At 43.9% G+C, this 24,591-nt stretch overlaps 1 protein-coding gene across 1 annotated transcript in view; it reads right to left on the minus strand.

The window, feature by feature from the left end:
- Positions 1 to 24,591, minus strand: part of ARHGEF12 (Rho guanine nucleotide exchange factor 12) — a 65,405-nt gene that overhangs the window by 34,205 nt on the left and 6,609 nt on the right. The window contains exons 2-4 of the mRNA XM_065651907.1: positions 4,794 to 4,817; positions 4,262 to 4,350; positions 2,714 to 2,770 (exon numbers count right to left, since the gene is read on the minus strand). Of these exons, the coding sequence (XP_065507979.1) occupies positions 2,714 to 2,770; positions 4,262 to 4,350; positions 4,794 to 4,817 (170 nt within the window). The remainder of the gene's footprint in view (positions 1 to 2,713; positions 2,771 to 4,261; positions 4,351 to 4,793; positions 4,818 to 24,591) is intronic.

Here is a 24,591-nt window from a genome sequence, read left to right on the forward strand (position 1 = left end):
AATCAAATCAGTAATAATCTTATTCCCACATTTTCTTTCACCTGACAGTATCTTGATGGCAGGAAATGAGGAGACGTCACTGTGACTATTCTTTAAGTAGACAAATATCAGACTACATATTCATATCTTGAGCAGATTCATAACATTCTGCGGAGAAAAAAATAATTCTTCACAATCCTTTTTCAACCTCATGCAATATTGTAATTCCCCAAACTCACTGGTAGAGCCTCAAGCCAAGAGTCCAGTGAAGCAGCGAACTGTGTGCTCTAGTCAAAGAGGTTTAAAATTGGAAATTCAAGCCGTTAGAAATTACCAGTCTCAGAAACAAGGAGCTGCAAGAAAAGCTGAGATGATCGACTCTTCAATAGGTGGCACTAGTCCCTCTGCCAAACTCTGGGAGTTTTGAGAATGTCCAAACGTTTCACTCCATTTGGGAAGCTTTATTTCTTGAAAATATCTTCAGAAACGCTGCTCCACAAACCGAATAAAACTATCAGCTTTTATAAAGAAAATTTCACAGAGGATGAAATTCTGAATTTCACTTAGTTCTAGTTATTACCAAGATCTTCATCCCAAATGCCGTATTAACAGCATTCTCCAGACTCACCTGGTAACAGAAGTCACGTAAAGTCAGAGCAAAAACTGTATTGTTTGAAATTAGCGCGGTGTATAGTGTCTTAACAAAACCGTCGATAAGAACGGCACTGAATACCATTCATAAAACAACACCGTTCACATTAAGTATGTGAAAGATGATGTATACAGTCTAGTCCAATATTTGGGCCAGAAACGGATCATTTCTAAATATAAAGGAAGATATATCTTTGGAACGCAACCAAGCCACAGGGAAAGGGAAGAGTGACTGATATCTCATCTACCACCCTGAAAGTTAATATCAATTTTAAGTTTATTTAAAAGACAAGAATTCTTCTTCAAGAAACAGCTATTGTGGGAGGTTGTGGCACCAATTTGTAAATTATAGCATATCTGAAACTACACGAAATCTCTCTCCTGATCATCTATATTTTGTGGAATACACAGCTATGAGATGATTTGATTGATGAAAGAAAATACCCTACTCTAACTTTCGTATCGCTGTAAATCAAGCTCTGTCTACCCCAACGATCTCTCTGCCCGACCGCTCTGCCGCCCCCCCAACTCACTCATACGCTTCAACAAGTTCTGGCCTCTTGCTCCTTAATTAAGAATTTGAAGAGGTGAGAGCAAACACATCCACAAAGGCCACACCTCCTCCTCTTGTTGTCATTCAGGACTTTTCTATTATTCGCTTTCCAATGGCGAGCCAGCTAACGTCCAGTCACCAGCGAGAGAAATATCAGTAGAGCATTTCTCCTTGTAGGTTTTTAAATAGTTTGGCCCCATCCAAAGCAAACAGCGGAGTTCTCGACACATAGCACAGAACCTGGGAGAAGCAGAGGGGACAGACAAAAGCCAGGGCAAGGTCCAGCCCAGCAAAGGCCACTGGAAAGGAAGGACGAGTGGAAACTGCTCCCAGAGATACTGGATGGGGCTGGAGCATCTGCAGGAAGCGTTGGGGAAGCAAAGGCTTATGTTAGGAAGTCGTGTTTCTTTCTGCCCTACATGAAAAACCAGGACACTGTACGGACTGAGGGAGAAGGATAAACAGAGAGACATTCCATCGAGCACACCAAATGTTTCCTGTCATTAACCTACAAGAGTTTGACAGCACCTCCAGTATATTATGGTTAAGTAGCATGAGGCAAAAATTAATGCAGGTCCAAGACTTGGGGATCCACTGAACCTGTCACTAACCAGCATCTGCCTGGCAAGGGAAGGGTCGAGGCTTCAAACACAAGCTCTTCAGAAGCATCAGCCCGAAATAGCTGCTTTTCAAGCACAGCGTTTCCCTTTCTGACACAGGAGGAAGCCACATAAGTCTCCCCGGGACAGTTTTCCAGCTCTACTGAAGCAACTCGAGGCAAAACCTGTTGATGGTTCCTGAAGAACAGTCTCGCACCCTGAGGAACGCGACTGTCATGTTGCAGAGTGTGATCCCAAGCTCCGGGGAAGGTGAGAGATCTCATTTTCACAGCAGGAACAGATCACACTTCCCTGAACCGCATGAACTCAAGGGCTTTTGCTTTAGAAGGAACTTGTCAGGGTTGCTGTTGTTTGGGTTGTTTGGTTTGGCTTTTTCTTCCTTTTATTTTTTAATGTTCCTTACAACCAGAGCTATGACAGCATCGTTTTGTATTACATAGGTGGTTTCAAAACTATTATATGTTCCCAAACTATTCTGTGTTTATTTACAGATACATTTTTCCACCTCTGTGAAATACGAAAAGGAACTGACACGAGATACTCAACAAATAATGCAAGGAGATTAATCGCCGGCTCACCCAGATTAACCTCTGCAGTAAAAGCAAGACACGGATTCTTCTACACCCACAACAACTCTTCTGGAGCCCTCACAATGCCAAAAATACTCCGTGGTGCAAGATCTCTGCAAGTTTTCCCAATAGATAACAGGAGAAGGCAGGTGACAGACTCCGCTTGCCAGATACGGGTTAGTTTGCAGCCACTACAGGGACTACTGAAGCAATAAACCCAGTTTCCCTGCTGCAGAGCCAACCATGCGGATCACGGGAAGGAGAAATAAAAGCCTGGGGTGCGCAGACAGAAACACGGAGCAACTGCAAAGGTGCGAGGTGCAGCGGCTGCTTTAGCTTACCATACGTCTCGGATCTACCCTCCTCCGAACTAGACTTTGTCTTCTTGGAGGAGCTATCTGCACGAGAGCAGGAGAGAAGGAGAGAGAGATATAGAAAATATGGAGACCAAACATGAGAAAAAAAAACAAACTTCATGAAAAACACAGACTGATTTATTAGGTTAAATCGTGCAAAACACAAATAAGATGTGAACAAAACGTAGGTGGGACACTTGGAATAAGGGGTGAATAATATGAGCACAAAGACACAGGGAACACCACAAAGAATCTGTTCCAGAATCTAAGACACAATAAAAGAAGTTCTCTGCAATGAACTACAGTATTCTAGATAAAAAAGTATAGAAACTCTGGTCGTGTTTATCTCCAGAGTGAATAATCAACATATGCACACCAGTTCAGCATCCTGAATTCACCCCTTAAAAAGAAAGGGGTTTTATGAAGGTTACAGTACAGAGTTCATCTCTCAGAACAGAAGCACCGTAACAGCGCTCAAAATTGGCACGACTTGCATCAAATTAAGATTAGAGGATTCCTCAAGTTTGCTTCTGAAGAAAACAAATTCCTTCTACAAAACCTGAGACCTCCCCGACCTACTCCAACCTGAAATAATTTGACGTTACCTGTTCGCAAGGACAAAGGGAAAGATGGCAAGCGCTAATTCAGGTTTTCTCCCTTATGTTTTTTTTTTTTAAACCAACATTAAAAGCCCATTTTAATTTATTTTGTGCGCACTAGGAAGGAGTCATGCAGCTAGTGGCAGAAAGCATGAACAACCAGGACAGATTATGAACACCAGCTTCAAATGTCTTGTGCAAAAAACACATTCTACAAGTTCTACCACCTTTCCATTCAACTCCCGTCTCTTCCACAAGCCCCAGGGGAAGGACTGGACTGAACAACAGAATGCAGAGATGTGAAAAACGCACATTGCACGGGGCCAGGAGGCTCCGACAAGAGCCTGTCGTGCGTTTCATGGTCACCGGGTTAGTGTTTCAGGGAGAGAATGAAGAATCCCTGCACGCATGCTCATCTCCAAGGCAGCAGTGGGCAGGCTGACCAAACTGACACAGGCTGAACCTTCGGGAAGGTTAAAAAATAGGATAGTCTATCCTTTAAAAATAGACATTTACCTTAAAACGCATGATGGTAGAAAATACAAATTCACTTTACAAGTGACAGAGATGGATCAAAATCCACTAAGGCCACCCAAAAAACCCCAACAAGGAATACCAGCCTACAACATCTCCAGTTTCACACTTCAACTAAAACAGCCAAACTACTCACAACTAATTACACTATTTGCCTACTGGAATTTCAAACTGACTTTTCTGAAAGAGGAGGTAGTTACAATTATTCACCGATACCACTCATCTCGGTTTATTCTTGCACAGTTAACAGCAGGTTTCAAAGGAAGCCCGTATCCATTTCAACGCTTCAAAAAGCCTTTGCAATCGCAGAACAACGCAACTCTGGAAACCACATTAAAATCATTTTTATTCCAATCCCCAGTACCTTTCGAATGGCAGTCTGGGTTTTCAGAGTCTTTACCTGTTGGATCGAAGTCGTGGGTGCTGCTGCAGCGTTCGACCTTCTGCTTCTTGTCGGCTGGAGACTCTCTGCTCAGAATGCTGCCGTGTCTGTGCCAAACCAAAGCAGAGGGTCCTGACTATTTATTTTAAAAGCAAAATAAACGCAAGCTACATAAAATTGAAAAACAAAATCCTGAAATGTTAACTCTACCTCTTCTGCCAGCAAACCTTAAATATCTTTGTATGCAAAAATTAAAGATTTAGCATAGCAAAGGGATCGTCTGTCCATCGTGCACCGACGCGGTGTCGCTTTCTCTGACCATCTCAAATCCCAGGTAACAGAAATACAAATGGTAACACGATGCCGTGCACTCGAAGTACATCACTGACTATATTTTTTATATTTTATATTTTTTATTTTAATTTCCACACGTCTGGAATGGGTGCTGCTAGCTGTTTGTACTTTTTTTTCCTTTTAAAAGCATTCCTCCTTCAAAAATGCTGGATCATAATTTGCAACACAGAAAAAGAGTCAAACTTCGGTAACTCACCTTGTAGGTTTTTTGAGAGGAAACCTGAAAAGAAGAACGAACATAAGTTTAATGAACTTGTGATTCTCAATAATGTTTGATATCAACACTGATACTTAAATAAAGTTATTTTATACTCCTATAATACCTTCACGAGAGAGCAAGTCTTTTTTATTCTTCTACTTCAGCCAATTATTAGACTACTTACAGCTGATTCAACTAGACAAAGAATTATATCAATATGCTTCAGGTTTCAAACAGAACCAAGAACAGAAGCAGAATCTCTACTCTCAAATCCAGCAACAGAGTAAAGCTAAGTTGAAATTATATTAACTATTCCAAATATTATTACTGAGACATACAGGTAACACAACCCCACAGTTAAAGGGAGGACTGTCTGTGCATTGTTTTAAGCAAGGAAAAGATGTGGGACTTAGGAAACTGAGAAGTTTTTTCCTTGAATTACCACAGAAAAACACCAGAGCAAGGTGCATGCCCTCCAGCAGAAGGTACCGATTTCTACTTTCACAAAGCAGAACTAATTTTTTCTCAGAAGTTTAGCTCCATTCCTACTTGTTAAATGTTTTTAGATCCTTCAGCTGGAAAGCAATACATTTAGAGCTGTGTATATACATATAAGAATAGATAACTTAAGTCATCTGAATTAAGACATCTACAATAGTGATCTAAAGTCCCATGGTAAGCCTGCATCAGCAAAAGACACTTTTTACGTAACAGCAAATTTAGTCGAAATATAACAATGGCTTCAAAACTAAAGGGACAGATACAGCTTTTGATTGCATAAGTCTTAGGAACCGATGGCTAAAGGAGCACAAAAGTTAATTAACTGAAGAAAAAAGGTTGCATCTAGACTCCACGAGGAGCGGCGGTCCTCTTTCCTCATCCCACCAAAACGCACTATTTTCATCTCAGAAGTCTGGGAAATCTACTCGGATTCAGGTAAGAAACGTGGAGCCAACCAAGCCCACAGTGTTTCCCCTCAGGCACCCAGAACTCCAGGCTTATGCTCCTGCAGCAAAAGAAGCCACCTTGGAATAATATTAAATTAGTTCATTGTTGTACTATCTTGGTTGAATCAAAGCCATTTATTGACAAAGTGCAAATGTTCTATTTTAGAGGTCTAGAGAGTTGTGTAAAACCTTTCTACTTACTATACGTTAATGATGTTATTTAGAAAGAGAATCCTAAAGTTTTTTGCATGTAAAATGGCACTGAAATCACCAGGAACTTTTTCTGTGCTTTGACAGGAACGATGAGTGCAGAAGTCCCGAGTGGGATCCAAAATCCTGCAGCTTCCCAGTCTGAGACTGTAACTGCGCCAAGAGGTGTGGGCAAAGCCCTTTGGTGCAAACGGAGAGAACTCGCAAGAATCCTCACAGAACCCCAGAATGTCCGGGGTCGGAAGGGACCTTGGAAGCTCACCCAGCGCAATCCCCCCGCCGGAGCAGGAACACCCAGCTGAGGTTACACAGAAGGTGTCCAGGCGGGTTGGAATGTCTGCAGAGAAGGAGACTCCACAACCTCCCTGGGCAGCCTGGGCCAGGCTCTGGCACCCTCACCATCAAGAAGTTTCTTCTCCTCTTTCACTGGAACCTCCTGTGCTCCAGTTTGCACCCATTGCCCCTTGTCCTGTCACTGGCTGTCACCCAGAAGAGCCTGGCTCCATCCTCCTGACACTCCCCCTTTCCATATTGATCCCCATGAATGAGCTCAGCCCTCAGTCTCCTCTTCTCCAGCTCCAGAGCCCCAGCTCCTCAGCCTTTCCTCACCCGGGAGATGCTCCACTCCCTTCAGCATCTTGGTGGCTGCGCTGGACTCTCTCCAGCAGTTCCCTGTCCTGCTGGACCTGAGGGGCCCAGCACTGGACACAATATTCCAGATGCGGCCTCCCCAGGGCAGAGCAGAGGGGCAGGAGAACCTCTCTGACCTACTGACCACCCCCTTCTAATCCCCCCCAGGTCCCATTGCCCTCCCTGGCCACAAGGTCCGCAGGCCGCTGCTGTGGAACGTGTCCGTGGAACAGGCCGGGAACGGCTCCTGGAAGCTCCAGAGCCCCTTGGCCGCCCTCCAGCTTCCTGCGCTTCTCCGTTCCCCGGAGCGGGAGGGATGTGGCGGGACAGCGGGAGGGATGTGGCGGGACAGCGGGAGGGATGTGGCGGGACGCAGGGCAGGCAGCAGCACAGCGAGGCCTCTCGGGCACGGCACGTTGAGCAGGGCTGCTGAGGCTGCAGGAGCTCCAGGCCCTCTCCTGCACTCGCTTGACTTCCGGAGTGTTCCATAAAACCCGTGGGCTTGGTCCAGCAAGGCTGGAGGTGAAGCTCCACAGCTCCCCTAGGAAAACTCCCCTTCCAGACCTGAAATTCTTCCAGGCCACCGAGTTATGAAACCACAGAAATTAGAGACGGAGAAGTCAGCTGAGCTAAAGCTGCAACTGTGATTTAACGGCCTTGCTAGTGAGGAGCACTCGGTACAGAAGATCCTCCTCTTTTCCCAGTTTCCTACCTGAATAGCACCCAGCACTTCTGGATTTGCTGAAGACGTTCCCAAACACTACGGCGCTTGGATGCTACAGCTGAGGACAAGTGCATAAACGGAGTATCACCAATAAGCTCCCATGAGCTTATCCAGCAACTACTTGCATTTCAGTGCAACTTCACTTTGAAACAGCATTGAGTTTGATAGTATACTGAAAAGCCACTCACTGTGTTTTTTATATATATATATATATATATATATATATTATATAACATAGAAAATGTATTTCAGCTCCTATTGTAAACAGGATGCACAGCAGGGTGCGGTGAACAGCTGGAGACTTCATTCCAGATCTAGCTGGCAAGTTTAGGCTACAAGCTAAAACCCCGTAGACATTTTGTTTGGTAACTGATGAACATCAGCACATTTTCAAACAAGTTGTTCCACTTGCCCAAATACCAAGAACAATTAAAAGCCAAGTCACATTTTGTTTGTAAAATACTGGGTCGAATAATTTAAATGCGTCAAATTAGTAGAAGTATGTCTTGTTAGTCATGCCGCATTAGGAAAACCTATTTACTGTAAAGCCAAGTGAGAAAAATACACCTGCAACTATTAACACTGGGGATTAACCACCCTTCTCCAAGTCAGCTCACACACGCACGTACCATCCAGTACTGAACTACCTTAAAGCCAAGACAGAAAAAGGGAGTTTTAAGCCCTAATGTGTCAAAACACCAGAGCAAGGACGGATTCCCAGCTTCCAATAGTACAAAGCATTCCATTCCAGCCTGGGAGGTTGAAAATATATCCGACCAGAAATAGCACAGCATTCAGATTACCATGCTGGGGTTTCTTTTCCTCCCATACTAAAATATTACCAGAATTCGAGTATCTGCTATCTCAAAAACTGATCAAAGACAAAAATATTTAGATTCAGACAAGGGCCCCAACCTTGGAAATATTTATTCATGTGCCTAACTTTAGTTCCCTTGACTTCAGCAGGAATACTCGCACGCCTGAAATTAAGCTTGTGTGTGTTTGCACGACGCAAGTCTAAATTACTACAACTTGTGCCGAGATGAGTAAGAAATATTGTGAAACCCGTACAAAAGGCAACAGCCAAAAACTGCTTGCTTGACAGAACTAATCTTTAATTAGGAGATGAACAGTTGCATTAGAAGCTTCTTCATTGCTTTATTAGTTTTATTTAAATAAGACGTTGCTCGTTACAGGCAACCTCATACAGAATTCTAAATTCTGTAAACACCCAACCACCCCAAACCCAGGGAAGAAATTTTACAGGTTCACTTCTGTGTCACCTCCACGGCTTTGGGTGGCAAAATGAGCTGCGTGGAAGGCAAAGCTGATGGTACTCGCCTCTTGCTCATCCGTGCTCAAAACTGGAAGAACTGAAGTATTTTCTTAGGTGCCAGTTAAAACCCACTGAATAATTTCATGTCTACTTCTAGCGAGTGTAGTGCACACAACTCCTTCAGTATTAAGCTTCATTTTCAACACCCTCATTGGACCTGCACTGAAAAAAGCTGCATTTTCTCTCTGAATCCAGTAGATTTAAGTAAGTGCCTTCAAAGCATAGCAAACGTGGATGTCTTAAATGCAGATACGTCCCACAATTTCATCTTGAAAAAGATGGGAAGAAACGAAGGAAAAAAAAAATAAGACTGTTTATTTTCCCAATTTGCAGATGTAGATGTGCACCAGAGCAGTTTTTTGTTGGGCTTAAAAGAACAAAAAGCAGCGCCAACGTGACCTTAATACAGAGCTAAAGGCAGTTTTCTGTCACAACAGAAAGGGGCAGACATGTTCTGTACCGGACGAGGAAAAGGAACTGGCGAGATAGCAAATGACAGGCGGATAAACACAGATCCGGCAAGTGGGCAAGTGTTAGCGTCCTGGTTTTGTTAAAAACAAGATCGGTCTCTCTTTTAGTGAATTTTCCTTTCAGCTAAGTTCTAAGTAACTGCACTTTCCTGAAGTTGGCTGCATATTTTTGTGAACAGACGTAGCAACGGAATGCAAGGTTGCTGATAACGCACGTCCTGTAAGCGAGAGGGGCGTCTTTGCAAGGAGGGGCGAACAGAACAGGTGACTAAAACTGACCAACTAACTATTCCATCCCATCCACGTCATATAAAAACGGGAGAAGACGAGGGTCTCGCTCTCTTCGGCCATGGCCGGCATCTCAAGAGGACCCTGCCTATTGTCCCTGCCATCCGAGGCCTGGAGACAGACCCTGCATCCCTGAATCCAGTTCCAGTTTGCTGCGAGTCCAGCCCAGGACTTGTGGGTGCCTGCCCTGCAGCTGCCGGCAAATTCAAGATTGGTTTGGTATATTTTGTATTATTTTCTCTATTTTATTCGGAAAGCATGTTTAACTTTTTTTCCAACTTGCAAGTCTGTCTCTCTTTTCCTCCTATGGCCTTTCCCTAGTGGGGAGAGGAGGAGCTGGGGTGGCAGGGGTTGACAGGGAGCAGCTGCCACAGCTTATTGTCGCCCTGCAATTAAACGGTGACAGTTCGCAGCCAAGAAAAAACACAGACAGGAGTCTCCGTGTCACTGGAGTGCCCACAAACAGCTGCGACCACAGCAGCTATTCCGTGGACAACACTGATTCAACGCATTGAGTCTATTTACCTTAAAGAGCAGTTTTGCGCCGTGGCACCTCTTCCCTGTATCAAAGGACATAAGCCCAGGAAACAACGGTTTTCTTCCTCAAAAAAAACCCCACTGAATTGAAGCTGCCAAATTCATGTGTACTGTGATTAAGTTATAAAAGAGGAACCCATCATTAACCAATTGACATGATCAATGCTTTCTGACCACCTGCAAAACGAGGGGATATTTGTCAAGTTTTAGATCCTTCTGCAGGACAAGAGAGAGACAGAAGATGGAGTGACACATTGTGTAGAAGCAGAGTGCTTAGTTTATGTTTAATAATTAATAGGTGTATTGTAAGTAAGAAACTAAACAATTATAACTACCACCATCAATTATTTCTTAGTATAGATGTATTGTATGTCAAAATTTTCAAAAATTGTAACACATATGTAATAATTATGTGAATATAGGCAACACAAGAGCATCCAGTCGCTGGAGCGCTGATGGAGGATGATCCCCAGAACTCCCCAGCGCCGATAAAATAAAGAATGCCCACATTCCCAGCAACTTCAGTGTTGGATTTGCCCTAAAAAAGCATCAGTGAATACCTCCGAGTCAATGTTATATCTATTTTTTTGGCCCCCCAGTGTTTCTATCCATAACTCAAACACACCATTCAATTTTTCTTTCAGGTTGGAAAATGCAGAGTAGCCGATCCAGCCCATCAACGTACTCGTCGACAGATCAGCACACAGATCAACGCAAGGGACTAACGCTATGGCACCCCACAAGTGCTGAGTTCAGCACTAATCCCACACTAGGTTAAGATTAATTCGATAAAAAGCAAAAAAAAAAAAAAAAAAAAATTATGCCTTTTCACTAGTCTGGAAAGGTGTCTGATGGTCTTTAAGAAAAGGTCAGGACTCCAAGAGGAAGGTATTTTCACAGGGCAAGAGCATTCCACCGGTTCTGGTGAGAGTCCCTTTCCGTCATGGGAATATCTCCTCTTGGAGCTTTAAAAAAAATACATATCTAGATACAGATACATCTTTCATTCTTGCAGTTAACCGGAGATTTATTCTGGTTGAGGTTTCATCAGGAGGGATGAAGAGATGGCGGCAGCAAGAGAAGGGAGCAAGAAAAGAGAAAAAAAGTCTAAAAATACCAAGAACAGAACACAAAGATAAGTCTTTCTAAAACGGATTACAAGAACATCGAGATTTTGCTGGAATTCCATGGAATTTGCTGATGATCCAGGTGGTATGTCCCTCCAAATGAACACTGGGAAACCCTCCTTTGCAGACAGAAGTGACCAGCTCTAAAAGGAGCTTGAACCATGTCTGATAAACCGTCAAAATAACATTAAAAAACTACAAGCAGGGTACTTTGAATAGGTTCTTTCCTTGTATGTCAAAATTTTCAAAAATTGTAATGCATATGTAATAATGATGTGAATATAAGCAATGCAAGAGCATCCAGAGCACTTATGGAGGATTATCCCCAGTGTTCCCCAGCACTGATAAAATAAAGAATGATGCTTAACGGTATCATTGACTCCGCTGTTAAGTTTATTTCTTCTTTTCAGCATAGCGATGACAACAGACTGAAAAGCAAGGTGCAAATGGGCCCCTTTCCCCGTAAAACTTTCAACCGGAAAGGGTTTCCACTTCTCGATGAACAGTCACGTTTGGAAAGGCTCGAAGAAAAGCATCTCCAGAGCAGTTTCACCCACAGTTCAGTCATTCAGCCCAAGTGCCTCAGCTATTTTCCATGACACAAGCAACTCGGATTTTTCCAAGAGCTGATGTCAGGGCTTTTGGTGGAGAAAGAACCGCATTGACAGGGCGGGAGGAAGGAGGGATTCCCCAGCTCTGCTCAATGTGGCCTTTGTGCTGCTCGGCCGCTCAAGCCAGGACTCCGAGTCCCCGCAAAACTCCACAAAGGGGAGGGGACAGAGACATTTCCAGCAGTTCTTCCACCCTGACCGACTTCCAAGGCTCAGAAGCACCAGATTTCCATCGACAGGGCCTGAAGTTGCAGCCTCTTGAGACAAGGACACCTATTGTTTAATATCTCTACAATGGGGTAGGAGCAGAGAAACAAATTAAAACTGGAGAGAGAACACAAATAAATCAAGTTGCTCATGTTGCCCTAACGCTGCTTTTAAATCCAGCCGAAAAATCAAGATTTTGGGTTGCCCACAGAACGCAGCTCAGAGCAGGATGAACCCTGTTTAGAAACCGATGAACAGAGGTTGCCAAATCTGCTAGTTTCCGAATTTGTCGGGATACACGGTACTAAATTCATCAGCTTCCACCTCTGGGAAAGAAAAATTGACAGCTTGGAAATGGAAAAAATCAAATTAATTAAACAGAAAAAGGCCAAGTATTTTTTCTAAGACAACCTTCAGAAAACATCCTCATAACCAAAATTTCCACAAAAGTAGAAACATCCACAATTTGTTCTTTTTCTGCAAGCTCTTACTGCGTGACCCACTTAGCAGAATTGAGCACGTACGGGAGAAAGGTTAAGCCTTTTGATTTCAGAAGTTATGACCTAGTTTTCTTGATGATTTCTTTATTTTAAGTCAGCTATATACAAATATTCCCAGGCATAGAGAGCTCAAGCTTCCCTGAAGCAAGGAAAAGCAGCTGAAATACAAATATCCCCAGTTTGGCCGTACTAGAGGAGCTCCAAAACAGCCTTTTTCTCCACATTTCCATATCATCTTGGCAAACTGCTCTTCGAGGAGAAAAAAAAATATACAGCATATGTATGTTCTGATTCTTTTATATGCGTGTTCTGATTCTTTTCCCCAGTTTTCATTTTTTTCAACTCATTTTAAGTTGCACACAGGCTGCTCCTCTAGAAAAGGATCAAACAAAGCAACGAGATTTCTTGCGCAGACAGGGAGTGGTTGTTCAAAATTAACCCGCCTCCCCAAACCGGCTAATTACGGGGAAATGAAATGTTTGCTTTGCTTGCCAATAATTGCAATCCAGAACTACTCCTGCCTCCCCACCAACTCCTCCACAGCGTCTGGAAAAGCTTTCTAGTTAAACGCACGCAAAAATCAAAGCAAAGAGACAACGGAACCCGAGCGTTGCGCCAGATAATTTTATTTTCCTAACCATAGGAAGCTAAAGCCATCGGCTGCCGTGGGATTTGCTTTCAGAAGGGCTCGGGGATCACTCGTGTTGAATTTCATTAAGCACCCAGTCTAGTTCTTTATTAACGCCGTACCCAGCTCGTGGTTGTTGTGAGGCCGGGGTGGAAACAGTTCTTAAAACCAGCAAAAGGTGGCGATTAGAAAGGGAGGAGGGAAAAAACCAAACACAGCGCACGTAACACAACTGGAAATGTAGCTTTCAAAATACCGTAACGCCGATCCCAATTATCCAGCTTTAATTTTTGCAAACGTAGGTGCAAGGTTCAGAGCCACGTTTGAATATTTTAAGACAAGGACGACTATTGTTTAATAGCTCTGCAATGGGGTAGGAGCAGAGAAACAAACTAAAACTGGGGAGTGGGAGAGAACACAAATAATCCAGGTTGCTCATGTTGCAATTTTATTTTGACGGTTTATCAGACACGGTTCAAGCTCCTTTTAGAGCTGCTCACATCTGTCTGCAAAGGAGGGTTTCCCAGTGTTCGTGTGGAGGGACATACCACCTGGATCATCTGCAAATTCCATGGAATTCCAGCAAAATCTCAATGTTCTTGTAATCTGTTTTATGAAGGAGACTTATCTTTGAGTTCTGTTCTTCATATTTTTGGGCCAAAGTTCCCATTTCTGGTTGACAAAGGGAGCACAGAACACCACACCTCTATAGCTTTTCACTAGTAAATGCGGTTCAAGCGATAGACACCAGTAAGAAAGCACCCACATGACGACGTATTTACTGTTTTCAAGAACCAACACGGCCGAGTTGTTCTGATCCTCCGCACGATGAACTCGTGTCTGACTTAATATCTCCCTGTAGATTTACCTTGACACATTTGCTACTGCAATTGAGCGCAGGACACGGCTCAGCAACACCTTCACCCATGCATTTCTATATTCCAAAGGTATTACCAGTTTGTCTGACCTACTGCACAACACAAAATTTCATTAAGTTACCCCTGTGATAAATAAGGCCAGCATGCCTAAAATACTTTGCTCCAAGAAAGGCACCTTGTCTTCATTTCCAGTTTCCTTCAAGTCTCTTGTTCGCTCGTTTTAAAGGTTAACGCACATTTACTGGTCTAGAAATGTAGTGCCAAGACTCGCTCATCAGGACTAGGAATTTATCAGTTCAAAGCTAAGCAGACACTCAATCAAAGACGCATTTTCAGCCTTTCCTCCTCCCATCCAGTCATTTGGTCCAACTACACCCATTCTGCATGGGATGTGCAGACAACATCCACCCTCACGACCTTTGCAAAGCTTCTACGGATTTGCCGCCTGCAATAAACTAATTTAGAGCTAATACGCTGCAAACTACCCAAAGGCAAAGTGCTCCCACTGGCCTAATTTACACCAGGAAAAACTGGATGCACACACTATTTTACAGAGAGGACCAAGAAATTGTCACCACATTGTTGCTTAACCTGTTACCGGCTCCGAGTCCTTCGCAGCTCCCAGTGGAGCTCATTCCGCCCGTGAAGTCTAACTCACGTGGATCGAAAGACCGAGGGCGACAGAAATCTAAAGTATTTAAGACTAAATTAAAAATAAGGAACTAATGGAACATTTCGCCTTACTCACTTCAACACCTCCCAAGAGGTACCACTGAAAAATTCTCAACCATACACCTCAGCTTGTCAGAATTTACAAAAAAGTACATGATGTGAGCTGAACTATGAAGAGATTAGCAATGCTAAAGTTAATGAGATCTTAGTGATTTACGTGGCCTAAGAAAAACAGAGACTCGTGTGATGTGTAAACCTATTTCTGCCCTGAAATGCAGGTCTCTCCTATAAAACACAAAAGACGCACAATGACAACATTTACACAGGCACTCGTGGCACGCTTTGCCCCTTCCCTTTTCATCTGGATTACAGGATAAACCCAACTAAAAAGACTGGAGCAGAACACGGGGTTAGGATTTCACAGCAACATCAAGCCCTGTTTCTGCTACTATAAAATGGAAGAGAAGAAACCAGTACGTGGATAATGGCTCATGATGCTGAGAACAGAATGTGAGTTAAACACATTGCTATTAATAGGCCTCTGGATGTGTTTGTATTAGTATTTTCCTCTTGGGTCTCTGAAAATAAAAATACAAGAAAAGCATTTACTCATTAAACCTACCAGCTGCTAAAAGGTGATGGCAGCAAAATTCCGCAGGACATGTGGCAGCAGTACAGGAATAACCGAGAAATACTGACACCAGTTTGAAGTTGTTCCCCCCATTCATTTACACCAGTTCTTGGTGGTTCCTTCTCATCCAGCCACAACGTGGGGAGGGCACAGCTTGCAATAACTGACAGATTTTCACTCTGTATTTTGGAGAGTTACCTCTTCACGTCAGAGGTGCCTTCCTGCAAAATGAGCATCTGTCCACGGAGAGAAATAACCACTTCACAGCATGTCCACTCAGGCTTTTTACAGATATATTTGTGTGTGTGTGTATATATATATATACGTAAAAAACAAATCCCCGGCACTGATTAGCATCTCACAGCCCTTCTACATCAAATCCTCGCACTCGTACATTAGCAGAAACTATCGCAAATGGAGAGAAGCCTTTTGGTGCTCGCTGTATTAACGCTGTCTCGATTTTGCACTGACACAACTGTCCAGACCTCTACTGATGCCATTTGCTTTGGTTTTACACCCCCTTACCACAAAATCCGAAAAAATGGAAAAGATCAGTGGAAAAAAAAAAACGAAAACCAAACCACAACACGAAACCACCAAAAAACAGTTTCTTGAACACCAATAGCAAATTTGATGTCGACATATCGACAGATCGGCTTAGCAAAAAATCACATTCAGGCTGCAAACACTGATGTGCTGGGACGTAATGTGGCATTGGGAAATGTAAAGAAGGTTGTGCTGCCGGCATCTCCATCTAAGGCTCCTTTCCTGGCTGTCAAAACCTTTGTTCTGGAGCCGAGATGCAGGATTTCTCGGCAAGCATATTTAACTGGCCATTTTCACTGTGAAAATACAAGAGGAACTAAGGTTCGCAAAACAGCTACTAAAAACAAAACCTCCCCCCCGCCATAGATATTCAAAGAAAAACCCCTTCTCCCTCCTCTGCATTCAGGGAAGCTATTTTTCTCATCTCTCAATATATTCTTATATCAAGGAATAAGAACAAAGCCTTTCAGAATTACCTGTTTCACAACAGCGGGTTGGCTGAACAGGGGGATCCCCAAAGCCCATTTCCAGGGAGTGTTCGCTGAGACCGAGTCCCCTCCAAGCAGCACAAACTGGAGGTTTTCTGGGTTTTTTATGCTTATCTGATATCCTTGAGAGGCATCTGCTCGCTTCCCCGACCACCCGAGGGAAGGGAAGAAACTCCACCTCTTCCCTCCCACCGTCAGCTGTATACGTTTGCACGCGTGTCTATATAGATATATACGTGCGTGCACGTCGTTAAATCAGATCACCGCTCCAAGAAACTGCATCGCGGGAGGCACACGAACAAAGACTCGGCGCAGGGCAGGGAGATTTTGTTTTATTTCAATCCACTTCCAGCCTTTTCCAGGGTCACGCTGCGCCACGGCATGTATTTTGTTTTCAGGGGCACTCGCTGCTCTGTGACCTGGGGAACAAGGATGGGAGGGCGAAGGGGCTGTTTTCTTTTTCTGCCCCAATAACCTAATTAAGTTGGTGAGTGCTGCTAGCGGGATAGAAATTTCTTCACGCTACGCTGTCTGTTTGTGTTTGATTAATGTAAATCTTGCCAGCCATGCCCCGGGCTCCGCATTAACCAGCATCGAGGTCTCTGCTTTTAGTCTTCGCCACAAAACCGTCTAATCCCACCGAAATAATTTTTGGCGATTTGATTTGAATTACCATCCCTAATTAAATTCCCCATCTTGCCCAAATCACGGGGCTTATTAAAAAGATGAAACGGCAGCAAACCGCTTAATATAGCACCAGTAGTTACTTTCTTTTGCATTTCCTCAGTTCTCACGACCAAGTTTTTTAGGCTGCGCTCACCACAACCCCCGTGCCGCCCAGTCCAACGCGCGCTGGTACCAAATATAATCTCTCCAAGCCACAACTGCATCAAGGCTACAATTACCCAGCAGACAGGAAGCCAAAGAAATCAACTCCATCCATCTGCCCCCCGGTTCTGAGCATGCAATCATTGCCCAGCCAGAGCTTGTATTTTCCATGCTTCTATGTTTTCCGGTGGCGTGCATTATCATTTTCTAAATAGTAGTGAGCTGTATCTCATTGGTTCGCATTTTGAAGCGTTTGCCCGGCTCTTCGTTTCCTCGGATTTTCACAAATCGGAAAAGAAAATGTCAGCTGGCAAAACCAAAATGGTGACTGGAGGAAAGGGAAAAAACCCAGTTCACGGGCAGCTGCTCTGACACTCGCCGGCTTTCCGAGCCCCGGCGTGCGACCCGAAGCACGGTGAAAACCCCGCGGTACGGTTTTTGAAGCAAACGCGAAATCACAAAGAGCTACGGCGGCGAGGGAAAAGTCGCTGGGGATCCCAGAGCACAGCTTCACAGCCAGTTTGTTCACGCCCGGGCGAGAACCACGTGCGCCGAGCAGCCGCTGCTGAGCCAGAGAGGGGGTGTCAAAGCACAACTATTTTAAAACCCGGATTACATTTTAAAATCAAGTCTGCATGCCTCAGTTTACCCTTCAATAAAACCGCATATCGCCCCACTGCAGGGAAATACCAAAAGTTTAAGATGCGTAAGTTGCTCTACAATCATAAGAACAAGTATGTACAACATTGTGGAGTGTTATTTTTACATCCTCTGAGCAGAGCGCTTGCTTTTTGAAATCTGCGTATAAAATATTTAATTTGAAACCATTCAGGTCACTGAACAAATGGAGGAATACAACAGGAATATGCTTCAAGGCTGCGTTATGTCTTTACCTGAGAAGGGACATTTTCTATCCCCTTAAACATCAAAACTCTCTTACTGGCATCAAGAAATGCATTTGTACCATGAAACAATCTGAAAACCGAATTTCTGAAAGAACATTGCTTTCTAAAGCACCAACCGCCTTTTGAAGCCTCTTATGTCCAGACTCAAAAGGTCACAAAGGTGACATTGCATCGTGACCTCAGACAAATATATGAATAACTCATTTTTAACAGGATTATTATTCAGTATGATCATTGCAGAACTGCACAGAGCAGTCACGTAAGACTTTGCTGTTGGCTGCGGTTCTTTGCTTATACACATAATAAACATAAGTTTGGAGTATTAATTTTTATTTATATTTATGTACAGCTTTCGGGAAAAAGCGACACAATGCATTCCTTTCAAGTACAAACCAATGCAGCTGCCAGGAAACAGCGTAAAAACAAGAAAGATTCAGGAATGGAAGCTTATATCTTGCTTCCTACTCTGATTTCCCAGATTTCCTTCCCTTGGTATTCGCTCATAAGAAGAAAACCATTTGGAGGAAAATAAATAAATCAATCTTTGACCGGGGAGAGAAAAGAGTCTGATGCAACAGCTTGTTAGAAGAAATCAGAGGTAGCTAAGATAGGATTGTAAATGTAGTATCACTGCTTTAAATCTACAGGTATTTCTACAGTCCTGGACAACAGCAGAAAGAGAGGATAAGGAAAGAAAACATGGAGAAGAGACGCCACTTTGTACATCATTAAAAATACACCTCTCCTAAGAACACAGCAAAGATGGTAAAAGAAGTAGATAACCGCTCCTCATTCACCCAGATTGCTTTGTCCTTCTAGAAACAGCGCAATAAAACATAAGACAATTAGGTTAAACGAGTGCTTCCGTTCTAAAATATCACACTACAAGTTACAAGCCTGTTCATTTCAGGTTTCACTTGCCAAAATTTTCCAGTCTCTTTGTTCCATCATATCTCGGTTTTGGTCCCTCCTGCCTCCCCTGCACCCTCTATTGATGAAGGAACACTTGACTTCTTGCCCATATACAAACCACACGCCCCGCAAGCAACAGGAGCAAAGCTCTTCTCCTTGTTCACTAACAGCATCAGCAGCTCTCAGCTGGTTGGGCTGGGCTATGCTAAATATTTATGCAGAATTCACAGACCTTTACCCCAATAAGGAGCCAGGCATGGGAAAAGAACAGCTTCCCAGAGCTCCGTACAGCGGAAGCGAAGTGGTCCCCAAGGAACGGAGCCCACACCCCTGTGCAAAAACATTTTCCACAACAAAACGCGCTGAGCGCTAAGGATCCTGTTTGCACCCCAGCTGAACGGGCTGAACCTCGCTCCGAATATTTGGGAAGCTCCAAGAGGCACAGATGAAGAAATGTATCCTTGAAAATAGGGTTTAGTTCAGATACTATCAGGATATACTTGGGGAACATATACATATCTATATATATATATATATACACACAGCCATACCACCCTGAGAAAGCCTGATCTTGGAAGCTAAGCAAGGTCGGGCCTGGTCGGTACTTGGATGGGAGACCACCTGGGAATACTGGGTGCTGTAATCAGTGAATCCCTAACATTATAACACATCACATCAATACACAAAAAGCTTGCCAATGTGTACGCTTGGTCCCCAAAATCATAAAGGACAGGCAGAAGGGCTGTCCAGCTCCCCCATCAGCACATCTAAATACTTTATAGAGCCATATGTTTTGAGCATGCATCTGATGGGCTCAGAACGGTAATTCCTCCCATCTTTTACAAAAAGCAACAAAATCCATCCCATGCATCTTAAATAAATGGGAACTAGCAAAAGGCAACTATGCTCTTTTTTCTGAGAGCGTGCAAATATAAAAGTACAGGCAAGAAATACCACACGTCTCAGCGAGATAGTGCAAGAACATGAGTTCACTAGATCGCTGCAGATCTCACTAGAGGTCTAGAAACTCCCTCTGAGGAATTTCTGCAAGTCAGAGTAGACAATTTAAGGAGAGATAAAGTAACAATTTTACAAACCCTTCATTACTTCAGCTCCCTAGAAACACGCCTGAAATGACTGGAACTTAGCTTGAAAAATAGGAAACGGAGGTACAGAGACAGGAAATTATTTTTGCAGTAAAAAAGCAGATCGCGAATTGCTGAAGCAGAAATACCACGCAGATTATTCGACCAGCGCTCAGCTGTTCTATCTTAAATCAGCACCGCAATTCTCTATCGCCTGAGATCCAGTTACTGAAGTAAAGAATTTGCAAACCAAAGGAAAAAATGACAGGAGGACCCACCGTTTTCTGCTGTGACACACAACACGCTACTGGACAATTTTCTACAGACGGTAATGAAAATAAGTTGCGGTACAAATACGGAAACTGATCAAAAGACAGCTGTAAATCCGTGATGCAACGAGAAAAAAGAGGAAAAAACCCCACCAAACAAAACACCTATCTGTAAAAGCAAAAAGTGAAAGATCCTTTATGAAAGATTCTTTCAGTATCTCATTGTCTGGCCTGACTTCTGGCATAGGAAAATGGGATGTATGGAGCTTCGTTTCAAAGGTCAAACTGTTTCCTTCCTTGATCTCCTACGAACAATTTTAGAAGGCATTAAACATTTCAGAACAGCCTAAAGAAATTTTTGCTGTCATTAAGTTCAACTGATTCCAGTAAGCCTGCTATGAAAAAGCCCCCCAAAACAGCTCCAAAATATTATATTTATTCCAGTTATTAAATTCAAACATGAATCAATGCCAGAACAGCACACTAGAGAGAAACAAGTAATTACTTCATAGTTGACAATTTGAAAAGAGAGAAACACGAGAACAGGGACACTCCATTTTCTAACACAAAACCGACTCATTTCCCAGCAAACTGCTGAACTCAGTTGCTAAAATTGTGTCACAATTTCAAAGAGAGAAAAACACAAGACGAACAGCACGGTTTTAGCATTCAATACCTTGTTACGGTACCCTCTAGAGCCAGAAATTTTCAGTAATAGATACATTCAGGCCTAAAAAAACTCTACATATCGAGAAAAAAAATACATATTGAGAATTGCGGGAGGGGGGAAAGGGGGAGAGCTTGACTTATTCTTTCGCCAGGATTCTGCATTTCATTCTCAACCCACCGCAGACTCCATCCCGCCCCAGCCATACAGTATGACACCTATCAAAAAATTAAGGGATGTGAACGGCATCAAAATGTTGACCCCATAAGCAAGTCAGCCCTGGCTTGAGCGCGACAGTATTCTTTACGCTCCCAAATTCTAAAAGCAGGGGAAAAAACCAAACTGCACGGCAGCAATACCTGTGTTCACAGCCCCAGGCCCTGAAAACGCACAGATCCATCTCTTCAGTGCACCAGAACACGCTTGCGTCCCCTCATCCTCCAGCGCGACAAGGAACACACGACCACCGATATTTCGATGTTTCCAGACATTGTCTATGAGCCAAATACCAGCTGGAGTTGGCTCCCCTAGAATTAATTTAATTTCGGGGCCTGTCCTATTGACAGTTTCTCCTTTGCCCTCAAGCCAATCCATAATCAACAGTCCTTCCCAGGGCTCTCCATCTCCACTCTACCGAACGTTCGCTCCCCGTCGGTTGTCCGCAGTCAAACATTCTCACAGGATTAAAGAAAATATTGTTTCATTACCACAACCAACAGCTGAGTTTAAGTAACTGAGATGATTCGAGTCACCACAACGCGCAAACGTAAAAACGAAGCATTGGTCACCAGCGAAACATCGGTACTCAGTGCACTAAAATCAGTAAGAGAAACAAATTTAAATTTGTGAATGGCGCACAGGAAGGCGATTTCTCCTAAATTATTTTCTGCCTGGTTTTTCTGAAATGGAATTGGGCGCCAGGTATCTGAGCGGGCTTCTCATTGCCACACCGCCCATCGTTGTATTTCAAATTTACCACCGCAGCAAACGGATCCAAATACAACTTGGAGAAGAAGATGAAGAGGTTTCACGTGGAGGTTTAAATAAACGAGGGCCCTGAACAGAACAGCCCTCGTCTGAAGTGTCCGGAGCCCCTTTGTGCCTGTCCTCATAGAACACACACAAAAATAACACGACCAAGCCCCACTTCATTATTTGTATGTTCTTCAGTATTTTTTCCACTTTATCTGTTGAAATGTCCCTTTGGGGCCAAGTGCAGTTTTGATCTAAAAGGCATTTTGCTTTTTTGGGGTTTGTTTTGTTTTTTAAAAAAAGAAAAACTACCACTAAATTCCTATATACACTCTAAACAATCACTCATCTTTGGGAAAAACATATTCTCACTTCCCAACAAAGGCAGAGGAAGCAACTTCTAATCCAACAACTGATCAGAACCCATCAATATTGCAAGGCGCACGTTCTACGTGAACAGCAACAGACGGAGCAAGATCCGAGCTCCGCGGTGGGGCTGTCACCGCAGTGAGAGTCATGATGATTGAAAATAAAAGAGGAGGAGGAAAGGGGCAGGTTCCCTCCATCTGTCTGAATTCCAGCAAGATCTGCAGGCTGCCCAAAACTCAAACCTGTCACGAGGCTCTTTCCTCGCCGCCTTCCAGCCGAGCTGAATTATCCATTAGGGCCAGAGCACAGGCAGACACCAAAAAAACATCGTTAATGTCCCACTGATGAGGGCACAACCTGGTAATGAGTCTATTGAAAGGAAAAGGGAGAGCAGGTCAAGGTTTGCTGTGCAATACATCCAGCTGAGGTTGCACTGGTTAACGTCCAAAGTAAACAACACTCGAGCGTTTGAAGCCATCACCAACATTCCTACATTTTTCCACACTGGAAGAATAGAAAAGTGTGCTTGCCTTTTTTGTCTGGTGATTTTTTTTCTATTTGGTATTTTTTGTTTGGTATTTTTTGGTTTTTTCCCCAAGTATTGCAGGGTTTTATTCTCACAGCAATGTGAGCGGGATGAACATTTCCCATAACTTCACAGACCTGACGTATCTGAGCATAAAACTCAGGGCTTTCAATACTACTTCAAGGCAGTATTTCATTTACCAACTCCTGAATAAGTGTTATCGGTCACCCATCACTGCAGCGACCAGACCAGACGCACAACAAGCTGCTTTGAGATCATTTCTGAACTATTACAAGATATTTCCTTTATTGAAGGTTCTATTATAACTCCAAGCTTGAGAAGTCTGAGACAAAGCTATTCATCTTACACATTTGACACGTCCTCACAACAAAGCAAATCCCACAACAATCGCAAAGGGCCCTCTCTGCAGGATCCACCTTTGCCAACGAAACGACGGAGCCCGTTGGTTTGCCGAGATCCGATCTGCGCCCACAGGAACCGCTTCCGCCGCGGAAACCGCGGGGCCTGCACGGGGCAAACCACAACCCAGCATCTCGTGTCTCTCAACAAAGAACAAATTGCCAGCTCCAGAGCTGCAGTTCGTCGTTATGAGATCTCCAAGCGAAGAACTTCCAGCCTTGACACAGATAAACCATCATTCCCCTCCTCTTACACTTAGGGAGTTCACATCATATACATTTGTCCCCTTCTCTCTGTTCCAGTACCCCCTGAATATTTTTTCCAAGTTGTTACGATGCTGTCTACTTACTGTTTATGCGGTCTGCAACACTCTTTTCAAACCAGAAACCACCTGAGAACAGCTTATTTTAGGCTGAAGTCGCCGCCTAATTTGGGACATCACATAATCATAATTCTTCAGAAGGTGGAAAAAGCTCACCTCTCAGCACAGATCAGAAAATCCCATTATTTTCTTATTTGCAAGTGCCGAGCCTGAAAGCCACTTAACAAAAGAACAGGAATTATTATCGTCGCGGCCCAAATGCTGTCACCCAAAGCAGGGGCCAAGTTTTAGAAGGCATCGCAATGGCTGAGCGAGCCTTCTGGTCCCAAACGGTATCCTCCGGAACCAGACGGGTGCCGCAGAGCCCCAGCACATCTCCGGTGCTCCCACAAACAGCAGCACAGCTGCACCCCGGCCTGCCAGGGGTTTTGTACTTCACAGGACGGTTGAGGCTGGAAGGGACCTCTGGAGATGATCTGGTCCAACTCTCCCGCACAAGCAGGATCAAATACAGCAGGTTGCTCAGGTTTGGAACATACCTGAGGACGGAGACGCCACAACCTCTCTGCGTAACCTGTGCCAGCGTCCGATCACCTTCACGGTGAATTATACGTCTCGATGGAATGTCCTGTATTTCAATTCGTGCACGTTGCCTCTTGCACCTTTGCTGGGCAGCACTGAGGAGAGTCTGGCTGCTTCTTTTCACAGCTTCCCACTGATATTTGCACACACTGTCATGCACGGGGAGGTCTTGGCACTTTCTGGCTGACACGTCCCTCCGCCGCGCGCTGGCAGACAGGAAACCTCGCTCCTATCTGGCTCTCGCCACCATTTCTCTCCTCCTCACTCATTTCCTATTGACCTTCTAGTGTCGTACACTGCAGCTTTTTCCTATTTCCTTTTTCTCGTTACAGCTTCCCCCCCTCCAATTCTCTTCCTTTCCCCTTTTCCCAACGCTTTTCTGGCAGCTTTGATCTCAGCCCCTGCTCATCGGAATATTCTTCAGCAGCCGGGCGATGGGGCCACGGGATGGAGAGGAGACGCCTCGTCTGATGTGCTGCCAACAAGCTGCACCAACAGCCACTATCAT

This window comes from Caloenas nicobarica, chromosome 26 (assembly GCF_036013445.1).
Source record: "Caloenas nicobarica isolate bCalNic1 chromosome 26, bCalNic1.hap1, whole genome shotgun sequence".
Lineage (NCBI taxonomy): Eukaryota > Metazoa > Chordata > Aves > Columbiformes > Columbidae > Caloenas > Caloenas nicobarica.